The sequence below is a fragment of the Mobula hypostoma genome, chromosome 2 (genome assembly GCF_963921235.1).
Source record: "Mobula hypostoma chromosome 2, sMobHyp1.1, whole genome shotgun sequence".
NCBI lineage: Eukaryota > Metazoa > Chordata > Chondrichthyes > Myliobatiformes > Myliobatidae > Mobula > Mobula hypostoma.
The window spans coordinates 249,466,005-249,490,695 of NC_086098.1; the positions used below are offsets into that span (position 1 = coordinate 249,466,005).

At 44.6% G+C, this 24,691-nt stretch overlaps 1 protein-coding gene across 3 annotated transcripts in view; it reads left to right on the plus strand.

Annotated features, from left to right (window-relative positions):
- LOC134337653 (sorting nexin-27-like) overlaps nt 1–24,691 on the plus strand; it is a 64,250-nt gene that overhangs the window by 17,038 nt on the left and 22,521 nt on the right. For 2 of the 3 annotated variants that reach the window (XM_063032846.1, XM_063032853.1), the window contains exons 4-7: nt 1,492–1,556; nt 2,995–3,099; nt 12,322–12,400; nt 19,221–19,384. In XM_063032846.1, coding sequence (XP_062888916.1) covers nt 1,492–1,556; nt 2,995–3,099; nt 12,322–12,400; nt 19,221–19,384 — 413 coding nt within the window. The remainder of the gene's footprint in view (nt 1–1,491; nt 1,557–2,994; nt 3,100–12,321; nt 12,401–19,220; nt 19,385–24,691) is intronic. The other variant, XM_063032859.1, reaches the window with a different exon arrangement.

Genomic DNA, 24,691 nt, shown 5'->3' on the forward strand with positions numbered 1-24,691 from the left:
CGCCCCCGTCCTGTTCTAGGAGATGGTGTTAGGAGTCCAGCTGCAGTTTGAGGGTGAACACAACACAACCAACACAACACAACCAACACAAACCAACACAACACAAACCAACACAACCAAACACAACACAACCAAACACAACACAACACAACCAACACAACACAACACAACACAACCAACACAACACAACACAAACCAATGCAACACAATCAACGCAACACAATCAACGCAACACAATCAACGCAACACAATCAACGCAACACAACCAACGCAACACAACCAACGCAACACAACCAACGCAACACAACCAACGCAACACAACCAACGCAACACAACCAACACAACACAACCAACACAACCAACACAACACAACCAACACAACACAACCAACACAACACAACCAACACAACACAACACAACACAACCAACACAACACAACCAACACAACAAACCACAACACAACACAACACAACCAAATCCACTGCCTTCACCTTAAATAAGGACGTTTGAGGTGGAGTTGTCTGTGGTTGGCTAGGAAAATAAAAGACAGGCCTGCCTGGAGGTCAACAGTGGCAGACATTCAAACAGCAAAGCACAAGCGCAAGAGATGGCAGTTACTGGAATTTGGAGCAAAATGGAGAATTGTCTGATCCAGGACTGAGAGGGGAGATGGCTGGTACAGAGTGGAGAATGTACCTCATCATTCCTCTTCTATTTGGAGGGAAAATTGGCAGGTAATGTTGAAACACGCAGGTGTTTCTGTGGATGTATGAATAGGAAGAAGTAGGTAGGGAATTTGAAGGGTTAGCACAACACTTTACAGCGCCAGTTGTCACTGTTTAGAATTCAGTTCCCACCACTATATGTAAGAAATTTATACATTCTCTCTGTGACCGCATGAGTTTTCTCCGGGTGCTCTCGTTTCCTTCCACTTTCCAAAGACGGATGATCAGGGTAGTAAGTTGTGGCCGTATTATGTTGGTGCCAGAAGCATGTCGGCACTTCTGGGCTGCCCCGGCATCATTCTTGGACTGTGTTGGTCATTCATGCAAATGACACGTTTCACTGTACGTTTTGCGGTATATATGACAAATAAAGCTAATTGCTCAAATATTAGATTCTGAAAGGGTAGATGTTGGGTTGTTTTGAGAGTGGGATTGTCACAAACAAGAGGAAATAATTACAAAAGTAAGGGGCCTGCCAGAGGGTGGTGAGCCTGGCGGTCTCTTTCCTCAGAGGCATATCATTAGAGTTTTGTTATATTTGAAAGTTTGAGTAACTGTGGGTTATAGAGAAACCAGGCACAAAGGTTAAGATCAGCTATGGTGATATTGATTGGCAGGGTAGGTCAGAGGGGTTAAGTGGCCTACTAGGAGCAGGATAGGTACGAAGGAGTTGGGACAGGGACAGAAGTTGACTGTGGGGTGAGGGGTAGGAGAAGTTGGACCCGCTCGATTCTTGGACTAAGAGCTTCTTCTGTCTGTTCTGCAGTGTGTTCAGTGCGGGTTATCGGCGAGAGTGATGTGGTGCAGGAGTTCCTCTCGGAGTCCGATGAGGTGAGTGTGGGCTGGTGGTTGGTGATGGGGCTACTGGGAGTCCCGGTTCTGGGGAGTGGTCACCAGAGGGTAGCAGGACTGCACCCATTGCATCTCTCAACACAATCGGTCAAAGCTCAAGTCTGTGCAGTCCACCTCGATATGTCACCATGCTTCCTGGTGGCGGGCAGACAGGAATGACAGCTCAGTCGAGTTAGTGGCCGTTGTCTTCTGCTCTGTAGATCTGTTTTCCAGTTCACCGGCCACCATCCCATCTTGCACTGTTCTGTCATCTGCCTCCTAACTTTCATTCTTTGCCTCCCTAGTCCAGTCTGTCATGCTCCACCCTGTCAAACACCTTTAGGATCTTATTTTTGTATCAGTCCCATTCTTCCAATCAGTCTCTCCCTCTATTAGGGTCTCGCTCTCAGGTCTATCCGAGGGGATCTGTGTATTCCATTCTCTCCAGCATGCCTTCTCCCGGCTAACTGCTCCATTATCTGAAGACAGACTCATTGTCTGTTCAATCCCTCAGTGTAGGAAGAGGTCTTTCTGCCTCAGTGCCTGCACTGACATAGGTTTTTGGGATGTGTCCTTTTAGTAACTGTCCAATTCCTTGCCCCAAGGCAGTATAGCCCAGAGCAGCCCTCCACCTCACCACTGGTCCTATTGCAGGTTATCATCAGTCTGTGTCCTGCTGGTTATCAACTCTCTACACCTGTGTGTATGGATATTTCTGAACTGATTACAGTAGGATCTCAATTAACTGGTAAACTGAGCCAAGGAGTGGCAGATGGAATTTATCTCCGACGAATGTAAAGTGTTGAATTTTGGGAAGTTGAACCAGGGTTTAAATCACAGTAAATAACAGGGCCCTGAGGAGTGTTGTGGAACAGAGAGCCTAGAGATATTGGTATATAGTTCCCCGAAAGTGGCATTGCAGGTAGACGGGGTGTTGATGAAGGTTGTCTTCATCAGTCAAGGCTCTGAGAACATTGGTTGGCCTGTCACTTCCAGCTGTACAAGACATTGGTGAGACCACACTTGGAATTTGTCTGCAGCTAGGTTGATAGAATCACAAGGGATGTTCGCAGTCTTCCTGCCCCCCCCTCCCTCCGGCATAGGTGAATCTAACACTAGAGAGCACGGGTTTAAGGTGAAAGGGGGAGTTTCATTGGAGATTCCTGGGCGGTATGTTTGCTTTTACACAGAATGTGGTGGAAATATGGAATGAGCTGTGTAGAGGCGGGTGCAATTACATTTAAAAGACATTTGGGCAGGTTTGTGCATAGGAAATGTTCAGAAGGATGTGGACCAAACACAAGCAAATGGGGCAAGGACAGGTCGATACTGGGTTGGCATGGACAATTCAGACCAAAGAGCCTATTTCCATGCTGTGCGGTTGACTCTTTGCTTTGACCTGTCTAAGCCACCCTCCTCCTTTTTATTGCTTGCATAGAACTACAATGGGGTCTCGGACGTGGAGCTGAGGATCGCCTTTCCTGATAAGACCACGGTGACAGTGAAGGTGAAGAAGAACAGCACCACTGACCAGGTGTACCAGGTACGTGGCCCCTCCCCCCCCACCCCCCCAATGTCACTTGATGCTCCGCGGGTGCCTAGCGTCTGCCCCTAGTTTCTGCTTCTGTGCCTCTGTCCGCCCGCCTTGGCTGTGTGACTTTCTCTACCCTCTTGGATTCCAAGCTGTGGTAATGCGGTTCTGGTAGGAGCAGGTCCCAGGAGTGGTCTGGCTCACTTGGGGCATTATTTGAGCAGGGCAGCTACAGAGAGGCAGCAGCGGGCAACTAGTGTCTCAGAGACTCAGGAGTCTGCAGGTAACGGAATCCAGAGCAAAAAAATAAAGTGTTGGAGGAACGATGTGGGTCAGCAAGGGTGCCACGGTATTGTAGCTGTTTGTGCGATGCTATTACAGCTTGGGGTGTCAGGGTTCGGAATTCAACTCCAACACCATCTGTAAGAAGTTTGTATGTGGGGGTGTGCTTTATTTGTTTATTTATCGTGATACAGTGCAGATTGGGCCCGTCCAGCCCTTCGAACTGCACTGCCAACGACCCCCGATTTAACTTTCGCCTAGTCACGGGGCTATCACAATGTCAAATTAACCTACTGGGACATCTTTGAACTGTGAGAGGAATCTGGAACACCCAGTGAAAATCCACGCATTCCATGGGGAGGAAGTACAGATGACACTGGAATTGAACTCTGACACTTGGAGCTGTAATAGCATCACTCTAACCGCTATGCTACTGTGGTGCCTCCCACATTCCAGTTAGGTTAATTAGTCATTTAAAGTTGTCCTGGCAAGGGTGAAATAGGTGTGTTGCTGGGCTCTATCGTTCGCTGGGCTAGAAGAGGCTACTTGAACTGTATCGCTAAATTCATACATAAAGTAAAGGTAGCATCTGTGGAGGCTGAGAGATTCCCTATTGACCCTCACCACTTTTTGTCAATGCAAATGGAAAGCACCTATCCAGATGCATTATGAGTTGGCATGGCAACTGCCTAAAAGCACAAGAAACTGCAGAGCGTTATGGATGCAGCTCAGCAGATTGTGGAAACCAGCTTCCCCTCCCCTCCATGGACTCTGTCTACAATTCTTGCTGCCCATTAAAGCATCCACCATACTCAAAGACTCTCCCACAATAGATATTCTCCCTTTTTCCCCTCTTCCGTTTGGCAGAAGATACAAAAGCCTGAAAGTACCACCAGGCTGAAGGACAGCTTCTATCCCACTGTTGTAAGACTAATGAACAGTCGAGTATGATACCATGAACCCTTAACCGACAATCTACCTTACTGTGGTCCTTGCAACTCATTATCTGCACTGAACTTTCTCCGTAACTGTAATGCTTTATTTTGCACTATTATTCTTTAACTTTGTACAGACTTGATGTAATGATCTGTCTGGATGGCATGCAAACTAATTTTTCACTGTACCTTGGTATGTATAACAGCAATAAGCCAATTCACCAATTACATGAATGATTGAGACCCGCCTTGAGACTGAGAGTAGAGGGTAGATGAGATGCTCAGTGAAAGGGAGTAGCTAGCATATGGGTTGAACCAAACAAGGAGGTGCGGTGAGGGTGGGAACGGAAGAATGTTACAGAGATTGAGGTTGACACAGGATAGAATGGATGGTCAAAAAACAAAGATAGAAACATAGAAAATAGGTGCAGGAGTAGGCCATTCAGCCCTTCGAGCCTGCACCGCCATTCAGTATGATCATGGCTGATCATCCAACCCAGAACCCTGCACCAGCCTTTCCTCCATACCCCCGATCCCTTTAGCCACAAGGGCCATATCTAACTCCCTCTTAAATATAGCCAATGAACTGGCCTCAACTGTTTCCTGTGGCAGAGAATTCCACAGATTCACCACTCTCTGTGTGAAGAAGTATTTCCTAATCTCGGTCCTAAAAGGCTTCCCCTTTATCCTCAAATTGTGGCCCCTCGTTCTGGACTTCCGCAACATCGGGAACAATCTTCCTGCATCTAGCCTGTCCAATCCCTTTAGGATTTTATACGTTTCAATCAGATCCCCCCTCAATCTTCTAAATTCCAATGAGTATAGGCCTAGTTCATCCAGTCTTTCATCATATGAAAGTCCTGCCATCCCAGGAATCAATCTGGTGAACCTTCTTTGTACTCCCTCTGTGGCAAGGATGTCTTTCCTCAGATTAGGGGACCAAAACTGCACACAGTAGTCCAGGTGTGGTCTCACCAAGGCCTTGTACAACTGCAGTAGTACCTCCCTGCTTCTGTACTCGAATCCTCTTGCTATGAATGCCAGCATACCATTCGCCTTTTTCACCGCCTGCTGTACCTGCATGCCCACTTTCAATGACTGGTGTATAATGACACCCAGGTCTCGTTGCGCCTCCCCTTTTCCTAATCGGCCACCATTCAGATAATAATCTGTTTTCCTGTTTTTGCCACCAAGGTGGATAACTTCACATTTATCCACATTAAATTGCATCTGCCATGAATTTGCCCACTCACCTAACCTATCCAAGTCACCCTGCATCCTCTTAGCATCCTCCTCACAGCTAACACAGCTGCCCAGCTTCGTGTCATCCGCAAACTTGGAGATGCATTTAATTCCCTCATCCAAGTCATTAATATATATTGTAAACAACTGGGGTCCCAGCACTGAGCCTTGCGGTACCCCACTAGTCACTGCCTGCCATTCTGAAAAGGTCCCGTTTATTCCCACTCTTTGCTTCCTGTCTGGCAACCAATTCTCTATCCACATGAATACCTTGCCCCCAATATCGTGTGCTTTAAGTTTGCACACCAATCTCCTGTGTGGGACCTTGTCAAAAGCCTTTTGAAAATCCAAATATACCACATCCACTGGTTCTCCCCTATCCACTCTACTAGTTACATCCTCAAAAAATTCTATGAGATTCATCAGTCGTGATTTTCCTTTCACAAATCCATGCTGACTTTGTCCGATGATTTCACCGCTTTCCAAATGTGCTGTTATCACATCTTTGATAACTGACTCTAGCAGTTTCCCCACCACCGATGTTAGGCTAACCGGTCTATAATTCCCTGATTTCTCTCTCCCTCCTTTTTTAAAAAGTGGGGTTACATTAGCCACCCTCCAATCCTCAGGAACTAGTCCAGAATCTAAAGAGTTTTGAAAAATTATCACTAATGCATCCAGTATTTCTTGGGCTACTTCCTTAAGCACTCTGGGATGCAGACCATCTGGTCCTGGGGATTTATCGGCCTTTAATCCCTTCAATTTACCTAACACCACTTCCCTACTAACATGTATTTTGCTCAGTTCCTCCATCTCACTGGACCCTCTGTCCCCTACTATTTCCGGAAGATTATTTATGTCCTCCTTAGTGAAGACAGAACCAAAGTAATTATTCAATTGGTCTGCCATGTCCTTGGTCCCCATAATCAATTCACCTGTTTCTGTCTGTAGGGGACCTACATTTGTCTTAACCAATCTTTTTTCTTTTCACATATCTTTAAAAGCTTTTACAGTTAGTTTTTATGTTCCCTGCCAGTTTTCTCTCATAATCTTTTTTCCCCTTCCTAGTTAAGCCCTGTCAGACTGTCAGGAAGGGCAGGACAAAATTGCAACCAGCAGGTTGAGTATCAGTGCATTAGGGATGCAAAATCAAAAAGGGTAGCAAATATAGCACTCAAGGTGTTAAATCTCAACGCATGGAGTATAAGAAATAGGTGGATGATCTTGTTGCACTATTACAGATTATCAGGTATGATGTTGTGACCATCACTGAATCGTGGCTGAAGGATGGTTGTAGCTGGGAGCTGAATGTCCAAGGTTACACATTATATTGGAGGGATGGGAAGGTAGACAGAGAGGGTGCTGTGGCCCTGTTGGTAAAGAATGGTATTAAATCAGTAGAAATATGTGATAATGGGATTGGAAGATATTGCATCCTTGTGGGTTGAGTTAAGAAACTGCAAGGGTAAAAGGACCCTGTTGGCAGTTATATACAGGCCTCCCAACAGTAGCTGGGACGTGGGCCACAGATTACAACAGGAAATAGAAAGGGCATGTCGAAAGGGTAATGTTATGATAGTCTTGGGGGATTTCAACATGGAGGTCGATTGGGAAAATCAGGTTGGTAATGGATATCAAGAGAGAGAGTTTGTTGAATGCCTACAAGATAGATTTTTAGAGCAGTTTGTCGTTGAGCCTACTAGGGGATGAGCTATACTGGATTGGGTGTTATGATAATGAAGCAGAGGCGATTGGGGAGCTTAAGCTGAAAGCCCTTAGGAGGCAGTGATCACAATATGATTGAGTTCAACTTGAAATTTGATAGGAAGAAAGTAAAGTCTGACGTAGCAGTATTTTAGTGGAGTAAAGGAAATTACAATGGTATGAGAGAGGAGTTGGCCAAAGTAAAGGCGAAGCTGGCAGGGTTGTCAGCAGAGCAGCAATAGTGCGAGTTTCTGGGAAAAATGAGGAAGGTGCAGGACAGAAGTATTCCAAAAACAAAGAAATACTCAAATGGCAAAATAGTACAACCGTGGATGACAAGGGAAGTCAAAGCTACTGTAAAAACAAAGGAGAAATTAGAATCAGAATCAGGTTTGTTATCACCGGCATGTGATGTTAACCTAGCAGCAGCAGTTCAATGCAATACATAATTTAGCAGAGAATAATAATAATAATAAATAAAATTTAAAAATAATAATAAGTAAGTAAATCAATTATGGTATGCATCTATGAATAGATTTTAAAAATTGCAAAAACAGAAATACTGTATATTTTTTTAAAAAGTGAGGTAGCGTCCAAAGATTCAATGTCCATTTAGGAATCGGTTGGCAGAGGGGTAGAAGCTGTTCTTGAATCGCTGAGTGTGTGCCTTCAGGCTTCTGTACCTCCTACCTGATGGTAACAGTGAGAAAAGGGCATGCCCTGGGTGGTGGGGGTCCTTAATAATGGACTCTGCCTTTCTGAGACACCGCTCCCTGAAGATGTCCTGGGTACTTTGTGGGCTAGTGCCCAAGATGGAGCTGACTAGATTTACAGCTTTCTGCGGCTTCATTCGGTCCTGTGCAGTAGCCCCCCACTCCCCCCCCCCATACCAGACAGGAATGCAGCCTGTCAGAATGCTCTCCGCAGTAGAACTATTGAAGTTTTTGAGAAGTTTTAGCTGGAAGATAGGGGATTGAGAAACTTTAAAAAACCTACCAAGAGCAACTAAAAGAATCATCAGAAGGGAAAAGATGAAATATGAAAGGAAGCTAGCACACAATATCAAAGTGGATAGTAAAAGCTTTTTCAAATATGTAAAAGTAAAAGTTGAGAGTGGATATAGGACCGCTAGAAAGTGAGGCCGGAAAAATAATAACAGGGGACAAGGAGATGGCAGATGAATTAAATGAGTATTTTGCATCAGTCTTCACTGTGTAAGACACTAGCAGTATGCCAGATGTTGTAGTGTGTGGAGGAAGAGAAGTGAGTGTAGTTACTATCACAAGGGAGAAGGTGCTCAAAAAGCTGAAAGGCTTGAGGGTACATAGGTCACACGGACCAAATGAATTGCACCCTAGGATTCTGAAAGAGGTAGCGGTAGAGATTGTGGAGACACTAGCAATGATCTTTCAAAAATTATTGGACTCTGTCATGGTTTAAGAGAACTGAAAAATTGCAAATGTCACTCTACTCTTTGAGAAAGGAGGAAGACAGCAGAAAGGAAATTATAGACCAGTTAGCCTGACTTCAGTGGTTGTGAAGATATTGGAGCCATTTGTTAAGGATGAGGTTATGAAATACTTGGTAACACAGGACAAGGTAGGACAAAGTCAGCAGGGTTTCCTTAAGGTAAAATCTTGCCTGACAAACCTGTTGGAATTCTTTGAGGAGATTACAAGTAGGATAAATAAAGGGGATGCAGTAGATGTTGTAGATTTGGAATTTCACAAGGCCTTTGACAAGGTGCCACACATGAGGCTGCATAACAAGTTAAGAGCCCATGGTATTATAAGAAAGTTCCCAACATGGTTAGAGCATTGGCTGGTAGGTAGGAGGCAGCGAGTGAGAATAAAAAGATCCTAGCCTGGTTGGCTGCCAATGACTAGTGGTGTTCCACAGGGGTCAGTGTTGGGACTGCTTTTTTATGCTGTATATCAATGATTTAGATGATGGAATAGATGGCTTTGTTGCCAAGTTTGCAGATGATACAAAGATTGGTGGAGGGGCAGGTAGTGTTGAGGAAACAGGTAGGATGCAGGAGGACTGAGACAGATTAGGAGAATGGGCAAGAAAGTGGCAAATGAAATACGATGTTGGAAAATGCATGGTCATGCACTTTGGTAGTAGAAATAAATGTGGAGACTATTTTCTAAATGGGAGAAAATCCAAAAATCTGAGATGCAAAGGGACTTGTGAGTCCAAGTGCAGAACACCATAAGGGTTAACTTGCAGGCTGAGTCAGTGGTGAGGAACGCAAATGCAATGTTAGCATTCATTTCAGGAGGTCAAGAATACAAGAGCAGGGGTGTGATGCTGAGGATTTATAAGGCACTGGTGAGGCCTCACCTTGAGTATTGTGAACAGTTTTGGGCACCTTCTATAAGAAAAGATCTGCTAGCTTTGGAGAGGGTTCAGAAGAGGTTCACAAGGATGATTCCAGGAATGAAAGGGTTATCATACGAGAAACGTTTGATGGCTCTGGGTCTGTACTCGCTGGAATTTAGAAGTATGAAAGGGAATCTCATTGAAAGCTTTTTAATCACAAAAGGCCCTGACAGAGTAGATGTGGAAGGGATATTTCTCATGGTGGGGGAGTCTAGGACAAGAGGGCACAGCCTCAGGGTAGAGGGGTATCCATTTAAAACAGATGTGGAGAAATGTCTTTAGCCAGAAGGTGGTGAAGTTGTAGAATTTTTGCCACATGCAGCTGTGGAGGCCGGGTCATTGGGTGTATTTAAAGCAGAGACTGACAGTTTCTTGATTGGACATGGCATCAAAGTTTACAGGGAGAAGGCTGGAGAATGGGGTTGAGGAGGGGAAAAGAATCAGCCATGATTAATAGGCGGAGCAAACTCGATGGGCCAAATGGCCTAATTCTGCTTCTATGTCTTATGGTCTTATAGCCCTGTGCAAAAAGACTTCGAGATATTTATGTAGCTAGGGTGCTTAAGACTTTTTCGTACTACTGTAGTAATTTTAAGTATTGCACTGTACTGCTCCAGCAAAAAAAAATTCATGATATATGTCAGTGATGATAGACCTGATTCTGATCTGCGTCTCTGTTGTGGACCTAGGGTGGGAAGGTGACAGGAAAAGGGCAATCACAAACAAGAGAGAATCGGCAGTTGCTGGAAATCCAAGCAACATGAAGGCACCCAGCAGGCCAGGCAGCATCGACGGAAAAGAATATAGTCGGCATTTCAGGCTGAAACCCTTTATCAGGACTGGAGAAAAAAGAAATGAGGGGTCAGGGTTAGAAAGTGGAGGGAGGGGAGGAAGAGGAAACAGGGAAGGGGGTGAAGTACAGCTGGGAAGTTGATGGGTGAAAGAGATACAAGGCTAGAGAAAGAGAATTCTGATCGGAGAGAACAGAAGGTCATGGAAGAAAGAAAAGGGGAGGAGCACCAGAGGGAGGTTAGACTCAGAATCCGGTTTATCGTCATCAGCAGGTGACGTGAAATTTGTTAACTGAGCAGCAGTTCAATGCAATACATACATAATATAGAAGAAAAATAATAATAAATAAGTAAATCAATTATAGTATACGTATATTGAATAGATTTAAACAATGTGCAAAAAACAGAAATACTGTATATTATAAAAAGGTGAGGTAATGTTCATGGATTCAATGTCCATTTAGGAATCGGAAGGCAGAGGGGAAGAAGCTGTTCCTGAATCGCTGAGTGTGTGCCTTCAGGCTTCTGTACCTCCTGCCTGATGGTAACAGTGAGAAAAGGGCATACCCTGGGTGCTGGGGGTCCTTAATATTGGACTCTGCCTTTCTGAGACACCGCTCCCTAAAGATGTCCTGGGTATTTTGTAGGCTAGTGCCCAAGATGGAGCTGACTAGATTTACAACCCTAGCAGCTTCTTTCAGTCCTGTGCAGTAGCCGACCCCCCCCCCCCAATACCAGACAGTGGTGCAGCCTGTCAGAATGCTCTCCATGGTACATCTATAGAAATTTTTGAGTATTTTTGTTGACATACTGAATCTCTTCAAACTCCTAATAAAGTATAGCCGCTGTCTTGTCTTCCTTATAACTGCATTGATATGTTGGGACCAGGTTAAATTCTTAGAGATCTTGACACCCAGGAACTTGATACTGTTCACTCTCTCCACTTCTGATCCCTCTGAGGATTGGTATGTGTTCCTTCATCTTACCCTTCCTGAAGTCCACAATCAGCTCTTTCGTCTTACTGATGTTGAGTGCCAGGTTGTTGCTGTAACACCACTCCACTAGTTGGCATTTCTCTCTCCTGTATGCCCTCTCGTCACCACCTGAGATTCTACCAACAATGGTTGTATCGTCAGCAGATTTATGGATGCTATTTGAGCTATGCCTAGTCACACAGTCATGTGTATATAGAGAGAGTAGAATAGTGGGCTATGCACACACACCTGACGTGCGCCAGTGTTGATCGTCAGCAAGGAGGATATGTTATCACCAATTGGCACAGACTGTGGTCTTCTGGTTAGGAAGAAGAGGATCCAATTGCAGACGGAGGTAATAGGGAATGGTGAAGGCGGTAAACAGACAGACAGACACACACACAGAGACACAGACAGACACATCTATCTGCCTAGGACTTTTGCACAATTCTGTGTCTGTGTATGTTGCCTGGACCCACGAGTAGCCACGTTGTCCAGGCCAGCAGCAAACCAGCTAGGACATCCACCCATGCCCATTAGCACTGCGTGAATGAAGGTCAGAACCATCTCCTTTGCCACTTTTTGGAATATTCTGGGTAATTTATTCTGAGTTTTTGTTCATTTCCATCTGCTAACTGTGGCTGTATCTCTTCTAGACTTTGTGTGTGTGTGTGGGGCGTTCTTCCCCTGGGCACGAGGTAAATGTGGAAGAGGGGAAGGCAGTTGGCTTGGGCAGAGACTCATGAATGACCAGCTTGGCCAGGCCCAGCAGCAAACTGACTAGGACATCTGCTCATGCTCCTCAGCACTGGGTGACCAAAGATCAGGAGCATCTCCTTCGTCGCGTTTTGTAACAATCTGGTCATTAAGTCTGAGCTTTTGTTCACTTTCATCTGCTAACAGTTGCTGTATGTTTTCTAGGCAGTTGCATCTCAGATCGGCATGGACAGTGTCACAGCAAACTACTTTGCTTTGTTTGAAGTGGTAAATCACTCGTTTGGTAAGAGTTCCTTTCAGAAATCTCAGAATTATCGGGTCCTTTCCAGCTACCAAGTTTCTATGTGGGTTCTCAGAAGGGTGGAGGTAGCTGAGTATTGCATCTGGTTCAAAGGTTACGGTGTAAAGGCAGGAGAATGGGGTTGAGGGGGAAAGTATAATCAGTTATGACTGAATGGTGGAGCAGGCTCGATGGGCCACATGGCTTCATTTTCTGTTCCTTTGTCTTATGGTCTTAATGCTCCCACAACACTGTCTAGCTACATATTTCCAGGGTAAGGACAACTCAGGTTATAGATGCATTGAGTTACACCACATGGTATGAGGCCCTTTGACCAATCTGCTTCTCCTATTTGCCCACATTCTGCCCATATCCCTCAACCTCTCTTATTCATATATCTGAAAGGCTTAACCATTATAATTGTACCAGCTTCTGCATCTTCCGCAAACAGCTTATTCCATTTACCCACCACTATTTGTGTAAAACTTGCCATTTTAAAATTTTTCCCCTTTTAGTCTGTCTTTCCGGGGAAGAAGATTGTCACCATCCACCTTATAATAATTGTATAAGGTCGCCCCTCAGCCTACTTCGTTCCAGGAAATACAGTCCCAACCTGTCCAGTCTCTACCTATAATTGAAGCCTTCCATCCGATAACATTCTTGTGAATCTTTTCTGTATCCTTTGTAGTTTAAAGTGGGTTAGACACAGAGCAAAGCTGAAGTGACTGCACTGTGAAAACTCAGCAGTTAGGCAGCATCTGAGAAAGAATAACAATGAATGTTTCCGGAAAGGGTTGGAGGGTAGTGGGTGAAATAAATGGTTTTTTTCTGGGGTGAAATAATAGAGAAGTTAAAATAATATTGAGATTTTTGCATGCATAATGAGTTGCTGCTGCTGTAAATGGTGGAAAGAAAATTGAGAAATCAGAGAAAAGGACTTGGAAATCCTAGTTCAGGGTTCCTGTAAGGTTAAGTCAGTATTAAAGAAGGCAAAATGAAATGTTACCATTCATTTTGAGAAGACCAGAGTATAACATAAAAGGTATACTGCTGAGATTTTGTAGGGCATTGATCAGTGTGTGTAATGTGAGTAATTTTGGCCTCGGTGTCTTAAGAAAGAATGTGCTGGCTGTCTGGAGCATCCCGAGATGGTGCACAAGAATGATCCCAGCAACTCAAGAGTAAGTGGGCATGCAGGTACAGCAGGCGGTGAAAAAGGCGAATGGTATGCTGGCATTCATAGGAAGAGGATTCGAGTACAGGAGCAGGGAGGTACTACTGCAGTTGTACGAGGCCTTTGGTGAGACCACACCTGGAGTATTGTGTGCAGTTTTGGTTCCCTAATCTGGGGAAAGACATCCTTGCCATAGAGGGAGTACAAAGAAGGTTCACCAGATTGATTCCTGGGATGGCAGGACTTTCATATGATGAAAGACTGGATTGACTAGGCTTACACTTGCTGGAATTTCAAAGATTGAGGGGGGATCTTATTGAAACGTATAAAATTCTAAAGGGATTGGACAGGCTAGATGCAGGAAAATTGTTCCCGATGTTGGGGAAGTCCAGAACAAGGGGTCACAGTTTGAGGATAAAGGGGAAGCCTTTTAGGACCGAGATGAGGAAAAACTTCACACAGAGAGTGGTGAATCTGTGGAATTCTCTGCCACAGGAAACAGTTGAGGCCTGTTCATTGGCTATATTTAAGAGGGAGTTAGATATGGCCCTTGTGGCTAAAGGGATCAGGGGGTATGGAGAGAAGGCAGGTACAGGGTTCTGAGTTGGATGATCAGGCATGATCGTACTGAATGGCGGTGCAGGCTGGAAAGGCCGAATGGCCTACTCTTGCACCTATTGTCTATGTTTCTAAGTTTTTTAGACAGTGAGTGGTAGATGCGTGGAATGTGCTGCCAGGGGTAGTGGTAGAGGCAGGTAGTTTAGGGACATGTAAAAGGCTCTGAGGCACATGGACTGAAGGAAAAAGAAGGAGTGGTACATGGGAGGGAAGGGTTAGTTGGATCTTAGAGTAGGTTAAAAAGTTGGCACAACATTGTGGACTGAAGGGCCTGTACTTTGCCGTAATGTTTTACGTTCTTCTGGGCCTACACATACAAAATACTGGAGGTGCTCAGCATGTCAGTCAGTGTCTACGGAGAGCAATAAACAGTCGATGTTTCAGGCCGAGACCCTTCATCGGGAATGGAAAGGAAGGGGCAGAGGCCGCAATAAGGTGTTTGTAGTGGGTGGAGGGAGAGGAATACAGGTTGGCAGGAAGGGTTGTTGATGTGAGAAGCTGGAGGTGATGGGTGGAAGAGGTCCTTAGATGATGGCTGAGGAAGAGGAAATCTGATAGGAGAAGACAGTGGGTGATGGAACAGGGAACTAGAGGGGCAGCTCATGAAGGTGGGGTAGAATAGAGGGGTGAGAGGCATTCGAATGGGGGACTAAATACAAAAAAGGGGTGGGGGTAACAGAGGGGAGTGATTACCAGAAGTTAGAGAAATTGATGTTCATGCCATCAGCTGAGGTTATAGAGTTGAGCAACACAACACAGTGCCCATCTTGTTCATGCTGACCAAGTTGCTTATCTGAGCTCATCCTACTTGCCTGCATTCGGCTCACATCCCTCAACCTTTCTTTTTCATGTATCTTTCTAAAAAGATAAAGCATTATATTTGTACCTGCCTCTGTCACTTCCTGTGACAACTTATTACATATGTTCTGTGGAAAAACTTGCCACTTGGGTAGCCTTTTTAATCTTTCCCCTTTGATTTTAAACCTGTTCCTTCTAGTTTTGGAATCTCCTACTGGGGAAAAAGATGTTGCATATCCTCCTGATGATTTTATAAGCCTCTATAAGGTCATCTGCCTCTATTGCTCCAGAGAACGCAGTCCCAGCCTGTCCAGTCTCCTCTCATAGTCATAGTCATAGTCATACTTTATTGAGCCCAGGGGGAAATTGGTGTGCTTGAGTGCTTGATAACTTGAGTGCTATTGTCCAAATACCATTTTTGTGAATCTTTTCTGTGAAAATGGGTTAGACACCGAGCAAAGTTGAAGTGACTACACTGAAAACACTCAGCAGGTTGGGCAATGTCTGTGGAAAGAGAAATAGTTAATGTTTCCAAGAAAGTTTCCCTCAATATTAAGTTGGTAGTAAAGGCAAATGCAATGTTAGAATTAATTTTAGGAGGGCCAGAATATAAAACCAAAGGCATACTGCTGAGGCTTTAGAAGGCATTGATCAGACAGCATTTGGAATATTGTGAGCAATCTTGGGCCGTGTATCTAAGGAAGGATGTGGTGGTTCTGGAGAAGGCCCAGAAGAGGTTCACAAGAATGATCCCAGGAACGAAAGAATTAGATTTTTACACAAAGTCGAGCTCACTACCAGGGTTAATATTAGAGGCAGATAAATTAGAGACATCTGAAAGACTCCTGGGCACGTGGATGAAGGAAAAATGGAGGGCTGTATGAGAGGGAAGGGTTAGATTGATCTTAGAGTACGTTAAAAGGTTGGTAGGACATCATGGGGGGAAGGGCTTTTACTTTGTTGTAGCGTTTTATGTTTTTCTGGGGCTACGCACACAACGCTGGAAGAACTCAGCAAATTAAGCAGCATGCATGAGGGGTATAAACGGTCAATATTTTGGGCCAAGACATTTCATCAGGAATGGAAAGGAAGGGGGCAGAGGCCAGAATAACATGATGGGAGGAATACCAGCTGGCAGGTGACAGATAAAACCAGGTGAGCAAGGATGTGGGTGGGGTAGGTGGTGATGGTGTAGGAAGCTGGGAGGTGATAGATGGAAGAGGTAAGGGCGAAGGAAGAAGGAATCTGATAGGAGAGGACTGTGGCCATGGAATAAATGAAGGAGATAGGGAACCAGAAGGAGGTGATGGGCAGCTCATGAATGTGTGGCAGGGGGTGAGAGGGCCACTGGAATGGGGGAATTAACACAAAACAGGGGTGGGGGGTGACAGAGGGAAGTGATTACCAGAAGTTGATGTTCATGCCATCAGGTTGGTGACTACATTGCTCTTTCTGGGCTGTTGGTTCTTTTCTGACTGCTCTGGCCAACTTCAGAATTACTTCTCTGTTTCATGTTTTAACCTCCCAATATTAATCCCACTATTTGCCTGACAGTTACGTTGTGCAGGATATAGAGGGCGAATTAACTCAAACAGCCATATCAGCCATTACGTACCCATTAACCCATGTCATTCTTACCAAATCCCCATCAACTCCTCCAATTCTTAGCAAATCCCCACCAACTCCTCCGATTCTTAGCAAGTCCCCACCAACTCCTCCGGTCCTTATCAAATCCCCGCCAACACCAGATTCTACCACTCCTTCACACACTTGGGGAGGGGAGGCATCTAACTCCCAGTGGCTGATTAACCCACTTATCCTGCAAGTCATTGGGAGATGGGAAGGAAAGAATTTTTAAAGATAAAGATTAGCTTTGTTTGTCACATGTACACCGAAACATACAGTGAAATGCATCGTCTGTGTCAAACCACATCAGATCAGCTGGGATTATGCTGGGGGTGTTGCCACACTGCTGCTGCCAGCGTAGCATACCAACAACTTACTGTATGACCTTGGAATGTGGTTGGAAACTGGAGCATCCAGAAGAAACCCATTCAGTCGCAGGGAGAATGTACAAACTCCATACAGACAGTAGTTGGGAATGGAACCCCGAATTTACGGCTGGTGCTATAGTAATGTTATGCTAACTGCTACACTACCTGGAGCACCCAAGGGAACCCCCAGAGTCACAGGGAGAATGTGCAAACTCCACATACAGACAAGAATCTGGGATCGAACAAGGGTTTCTGGAGCTGTAAAGCACTTCTTTCCTCTGGATGATATTAACTTGCGTCACAAGGAACAAAAGCAGGAGCAGGTCATTTGGCTCTTTTGACCGTTTTTTTTAGATTAGATTATGAGGACACTCAGCCCTCGTTTAATGTCATTTAGAAATGCATGCATTAAAAAATGATACAGTGTTCCTCCAGAATGATATCACAAGAAACACAGGACAAACCAAGACCAAACTGACAAAATCACATAATTATAACATATAGTTACAACAGTGCAAAGCAATACCATAATTTGATAAAGAGCAGACCATGGGCACTGGACCATGGGATCTTGCTCTTTTCCCATCACTATACCTGTATTGTTCGTACTTTCTTCTTTTACTTAAGCCTATCACCCCAACTGGGGGCATAGGCCTCCGTCAGCAGCTTGTGAGGGTCCTCTGTCCCGGACCAGTCTTAAGTCTTTCAAGATGTAGCCCATCGAAGATCCTTCCTCCCCAAGGGATGAGGTCTTTGGAGCCTTTGTTGGTCTTTCTGTAGCACTAAATTTTCACCCCATGGCCAACCCTCCTCCTTTCACAGCTGGACTTCGGTACATCCTTGGCAAGTTTCATTTCCTTTGTTATCCAGAAACCTTTTGATATTCCTTTTAAACACAGTGCATGACCTGGGCCTCTGTAGGCTACCGGAGGAAAGACTGTACAGCTTCACCAGCCTCCAAGTGAAGATCGCCGCACTCTGTCTCTGAAAGCGGTCAAAGAGCACAGAAACAGGCCCTTCAGCCCGAAGACTGCATGCTGACCGTCTACACCAACCCTACACTGTGACTTTCACTTTTCTGCCACTTTCAGAAGCAGCACCAAATACAAGTTTCAGCTCTTTGTCTTAAATTTTCTACAGTTTCTCACTTCCTGTTAATCTCATTTCTTATTAACCCTGCATACTCTCTGCCCTATCAAGGAGACACTGCCTGTGGGATTTGAGGGAGGGTGAGGAGAAAGTATTTCTGCAGGTTAATATTACAATCTCCAATGCATTAGGTGTTAGTCTATGATATTGTGCCGATCTTTTAACCTACTTTAAGATCAATCTAAACCATCCTTCCTACATAGCCTTCCATTTTTCTATTATCATTGTGCCTATCTAAAAGTTTCTGAAATGCCCCCAATATATTTGTCATCCCTGACAGGGAGTTCTACTCACCTACCACTTTCTGTGTGAAGGACTAACCTCTGATATCCCCCTATATATCACCTTAAAAGTCAAGCTGCCACTTGATCTATGCCTCTGTCATAAACCTTTATCAAGTCATCACTTATCCTCTTTTCCTCCAGAGAAAAGCCCCAGCTCACTCGACCTATCTGAGTAAAGCACGTCTTCCAGTCCAGGCAGCATCCTGATATATCTCCTCTGCGTCCTCTTGACAGTTTCAAGATCGTTCCTACAATGAGTATTGGAAAGCAAACTTAAGAGGAACTTCCAAAAGAAAACCTGATAAATAATTGAAAGCAATTTCGTTGAAGGGCGTGGGAAGGAGACCATTACGATGGGATTAATTGGGGCACCAAAGTAGTGTAGTGTCAGGAGTTCGGAGTTCAATTCCAGCATCCTCTTTAAGAAAGTTTATACCATCCTCCTGTGAGTGTGTGGGCTTCCTTTAGGTTTCGTCCCACTGTCCAAAAATATACAAGTTAGTAGGACAATTTACAATGAGCAATTAAGCTGTGATTAGGTGAGGGTTACATGGGTGGGTTGCTAGGCAGTCCGGCTCGTTGGGCCAGAGGGGTTTGTTTTGAGCTGTATCTCTAAATAAAAATAAAATAATGATTTGGCTGTCTTTCAAAGAGGCAGTATAGGCATGATGGGTTGAATGGCCACATGCTGTAAATTTCTGCTGGCATGCCTGTCAGCACCATATGTAGCTGCACTCTGTCCCCCTCTAGTTAGAGCAGTTCAGCTCTCGGGGCATTGACCAGATGATCCTCTTTGCCTCTCACAGCACGGAAGCTGGCACCCAATGAGTTCCCCCACAAGCTGTATGTCCAGAATTACACATCGGCCATGCCCAGCACCTGCCTCACCGTCAGAAAGTGGCTCTTCACCATTGAGGAGGAGGCCCTTCTCAACGACAGTGCTCTGGCCGTCATTTACTTCTTCCACCAGGTAACGCTTATCTGAAGGGTTAAGTCGCCAGCGCTGGTTCCTCATACCTGGGATGGGTAGGAGGAGGTGTTTAAAGTGATTGGAGGGTGTGATCAGAGTGGTGTCCAGTGTGTCTCACCTGGGAGGAGGAGGGGCAGGGTTGGGTGAGTAGTCTGGAGTTACAAGTGAAGAGCAAGTTCATAAGCAGTTACAGGGTTAGATGGTGAGGGTGGCTGACTTGGACTGGGTGTGTATATTCGGCGTATTTAGACGATTGCAGGCCAGTGCACTTGAGAAAGGACAGGTAAAGAGTGCAGTAACTATCTGGAGTTGTGCTTGAAGAGCAACTTTTCAGTAGCTCATCAGATACTCATAGAACTTTGACCAGTGACCAATAAGAACATGGAAGGTTTGAGAGGAGGTGATTTCACTCAGGTCCACTGCCCAAGTAGAATAAAGGCAGCGGCGGGTCGCAGCAGCGTATTTGAGTTCTGACCAGCGACCAGTCAGTGTTAGGGATTGATTAGCAAGAGCAAATTTAAGGAAGGAAGGGGCAAGTGCAGTGGCCATCATTGTCAGAGTGGTAATCTTGAGGCTTTAGCTTTTAGAGGCTTCAGTCAGTGAAAGCAAAGAAAAGCTCTAGGTTAAGTTTTTTTTTCCTTCCCTTCTTTATAACTGCTCAGCTAGGACAATAGAGATGCCAGGCAGGATATGGAATGCTCCTGTTGTGGGATGTGGGAAGGCAGGAAGATCTCCAGTGTCTCTAACGACTACAACTGCGAGAAGTGCATCCAGTTGCAGCTTCTAACAATCTGCATTAAGGAGTTGGAGCTGGAACTGGAAGAACCACTGGATCATTTGGGAGGCTGAAATGGTGATAGATAGGACATAGAGAGATAGTTAGACCCAAGGCGCAGGACACAGGAAACTGGGTGACAGGAAGGGGAAAAGAGTTAAGGAGCTGGTGCAGAGTACCCCTGTGGCCATCCCCCTCAACAACAGGTATATCACTTTGGATACTATTGGGGGGAATGACCTGAAAGAGGAAAGTCACAGTGGTCGGGTCTCTGACACTGTCTGCCTCTGTGACTCAGAAGGGAAGGGGGAAGAAGAGACATGCTGTGGTGATAGGGAATTTGTTCATTAGGGGAATGTATAGGCGAGAAGAAGATTCCCAAATAGTATGTTGCCTCTTGGGTGCCAGGGTCCGGGACATCTCAGATCAAGTCCTCAGCATTCTTAAGTGGGGAATTGAACAGCTAGAGGTCATGGTCCATATAGATACCAATGATATGGGTAGAACAAGTGACGAGGTTCTGCACAGGGAGTTTTAGGGAGTTAGGTATTAAGTTAAAGGTAGGACCTCCAGGGTAGTGATCTCAGGATTGCTGCCCATTCCATGTGCTAGTGAGGCCAGAATTAGGAAGATTATACAGTTTAATACGTGACTAAGGAGGTGGTGCAGAGGGAGGGCATAAGATTTTTGAATCATTATGCTCTCTTCCAGGGAATGTGGGATCTGTACAGAAGAGACGGTTTGCACCTGAACTGGATGGGAACTAATATCCTTGCAGGAAGGTTTGTTAATGCTGTAAGTGGGGTTTGAACTAGAGTTGCAGGGGGATGGAAACCAGAGGGCCAGAACAGTTAGTGGAAAGGTTGTGGAGACAGATGTTGGTAAGTCCTCAGACAAAGTCAGGAATCAAAAGGTGCAAGTAGTGTCCTGAGCTGCGTATATTTCAAAGCAAGAAGTGGCATAGGAAAGGCGGATGAGCTCAGGACATGGATCAACACCTGAATTATGACATTGTACCTATTAGTGAGACTTGGTTGCAGGAGGAGCAGGAATGGCTGCTCAGAGTTCTGGGGTTCCATTGTATTAGACGTGACAGAATGGGAGAGATTTAATAGAGTAGGGGAAAAATGTCACGACAGTGTTCTGTCAAGGCAGACAGGAGAACTTGGCTAATGAGGTGTTATGGGTGGAACTGAGAAATAAGAAAAGTATGACCATGTTAATGGGGCTATATTATAGACTACCCAAGAATTCTAGGGATTTAGAGGAACAAATTTGTAAAGAGATTGCAGACTATTACAAGAGTGATTTTAATTTTCCAAATATTGACTGGGAATCCCATATTCTAAAAGGTCTAGATAGGATAGTTTGTGAAAAATGTTCAGGAAAGTTTCCTTTACCAACAAGGGAGTGTGCGATACTGGATCTGCTATTAGGGTATGAGACAAGACAGGTGATAGAAGTTTGTGTATGAGAACACTTTGCATCAGTGACTAGAATGCCATTTGTTTCAAAGTAAATATGCAAAGAGATAGGCCTTATCCATGGGTTGAGATTCTAAATTGGAGGAAGGCCAATTTTTGAGAGTATCCGAAATGATCTGGCAAGTAGTGGGATGGGCAAAGGTGTACTTGGAAAGTGGGAGGCCTTTAAAAATGAAATTTTGAGTACAAAGCGAGTACTTGCACCTGTCAGAACAAAAGGTAAAGATAACAGGTATAGGAAGCCCTGGTTTTCAAGAGAAACCGAGACCCTGGTGAACAGAAAAAAGGAGCTGCATAGCAGGTATCTGAGGAGGCTGAGGCCTCCGTCGGTCAGAATTGACCCTGGGTATTACGTCCTAGCTGTCTAGATACGCAAGTCTGGGCAGTTCGATATGGAGAGCAAGCCCAGGTAGCAAGCTTCCCCTCTCCACGCATCTGATGAAACCAAAGGAACGGCAGAGACCGAAGCAGTTTGGTACTAATAGCATTGCAGGAGTAGCCAGTCAGCATTGAACTCGACATAGGACTGTCTTAGGACACTCCAGATTTTTCCCTTGGGGGTTTACTCCCAAAGCCTTCCCCATGAGTGGGTATAGCCGCAAGCGGAGGTTTGAAATCGGAGTTTTCCTTCTCCTAGATGAGCTGTCAACCATGGCTGATGAGACCCATCTGCCTGAAGCGACTGGTTTTAAGCCACCAGTAACCTGCCTTTGCCCCTTCTCCTGTCAGTAGAAACGGTTCCGCCAGGCTTAGTAGCTAAGCCACATGTGAAGATCAGGAGCTGGACTTGGTTGTCAGAGGCTATTTGAGGTGCATGCCATTGGGAACATTTAATAGGTTGTGGGAGCTTGTCCCCATTACCATCCTTGGCTATAACAACCTTAAGCAGGTATAGGCAAGTAGGAACAAATGAGGTGCTTATGGAGTACAAGAAATACAAGAGAATGCTTAAGAAAGAAATCAGAAAGACTAAAAGGCACGAGGTTGCTCTAGCAGACAAGGTGAAGGAGAATCCTAAGGGATTCTACAGCTACGTTAAGAGCAAAAGGATTGCAAGGGCCAAAATTGGTCCTCTGTAAAACCACAGTAGTAATGCATGTGTGGAGCCAAAATATGTGGGGGAGATCTGAAATGTATACTTTGCATCCGTATTTACTCAGGTGACATATTCTGAGCCTGTAGAAGTGAAGCAAAGCCACATCAACTTCATGGACCCTGTACAGATTACACAGGTGTTTGTTACCCTGAGACATATCAGGATGGGTAAATCCCCTGGGGCCTGAAAAGCTCTTCCCTCGGACCCTTCGGGATGCAAGTGCAACGATTGCTGGGGCCTTAGAGAGATACTTAAATCATCCTTAGTGACAGGTGAAGTGCCAGAGAATTGTAGGATAGCCAACGTTGTTCCACTGTTTAGAAAAGGCGCTAAACAGAAACCAGGAAATTATAAGCTGGTGAGTCTGACATTACTTGTGGGAAAGTTATTGGAAGGTACTCTCAGGGACCAGATATATAAGTATTCGGATAGACATGGACTGATTAAGGATAGTCAACATGGCTTCATGCATGGTAGGTCATGTCAAACCAATTTTATAGTTTTTCGAGAAAGTTACCAGGAAAGTGGATGAAGACAATGCAGTGGATGTTGTCTACATGGAGTTTAAGGCGTTTGACATGGTCCTGCATGTGAGGTGGGTCAAGAAAGTTCAGTCACTCATAGTAAATTGGATTAGACCTTGGCTTTGTGGGAGAAGCCAGAGAGTGGTAGTAGAGGGTTGCCTCTCTGACTGGAGGCCTGTGACTAGTGGTGTGCCAGAGGTGTCGGTGCTAGGTTCTTTGTTGTTTGTCATCTACTGTATGTTTCTGTTTTTGCACGATTTTTAATCTACTATACTGTACGTAAACTTATTTACTTATTTTTTAATTATCTTTTATTTTAATTTTTTTATCTTAATATTCTGTATTGCATTGAACTGCTGCTGATAAGTTAACAAATTTCATGACACATGCCGGTGATAATAAACCTGATTCTGATTCTGATATCAATGATTTTGATGGTAATGTATTAACTGGATCAACAAGTTTGTGGCTGACACCAAGACTGGGGGTGTAGTGAACAGGGAGGAAGGTTATCAGTTTGCAGAGGGATCTGCATCAGCTGGAAAAATGGGGTGAAAAATGACTGATGGAATTTAATGCGGCCAAGTGCGAGGTTTTGCACTTTGGCAGGACCAACCAGGGTAAGTCTTACACCGTGAACATTAGGGCAGTGAAGAGTGTGGTAGAACAAAGGGATCTTGGAATACAGGTACATGATTTGTTGAAAGTGGCATCACACGTAGATAGGGTTGTAAAGAAAGCTTTTGGGGCATTGGCCTTCATAAATCAATGTACTGAGTACAGAAGATGGGATGTCATGTTGAAGTTGTATTAGACGTTGGAGAGGCCTAATTTGGAGTATTGTGTGCAGGTTTGGTCACCTACCTACAGGAAAGATCTAAACAAGGTAGAAAGAGCGTGGAGAAAATTTATAAGGATGTTGCCAGAATCATAAGAAAAGATTGAATAGGTTCAGACTATATTCTTTAGAATGTAGAAGATTGAGAGGAGATTTGATAGAGGTATACAAAATGATGAGGGGTATAGATCATCATCATCATCATCATCATCATCATCATCAGGTGTCATGCCCAGTTTGAGCTTTGACTGCCATGGCCCACACACTCCTGTTTCAGGTCAAGTGGATCAATTCTTTGGTATTCATTTCCAGTTCTCTGGCTGCTGTCTCCATCATCATTCATCTTTGTCTTCCTCTTGCTTTCTTCCCTTCAATCTTTCCCATAATTACTGTGCATTCTAACTCCTCTTTCCTAATCACATGTCCAATGAAGTTATGTTGCCTTTTCATGATCTCATACATTATTTCTCTTTTTGTGTTTGCTCTGTTCATGACATCCTCATTAGATATTCGTTTCATCCATGATATTCTTTGCATCCTCCTCAAAAACCACATCTCTGCTGCTTCATTCATTTCCTCATGTTACTAGA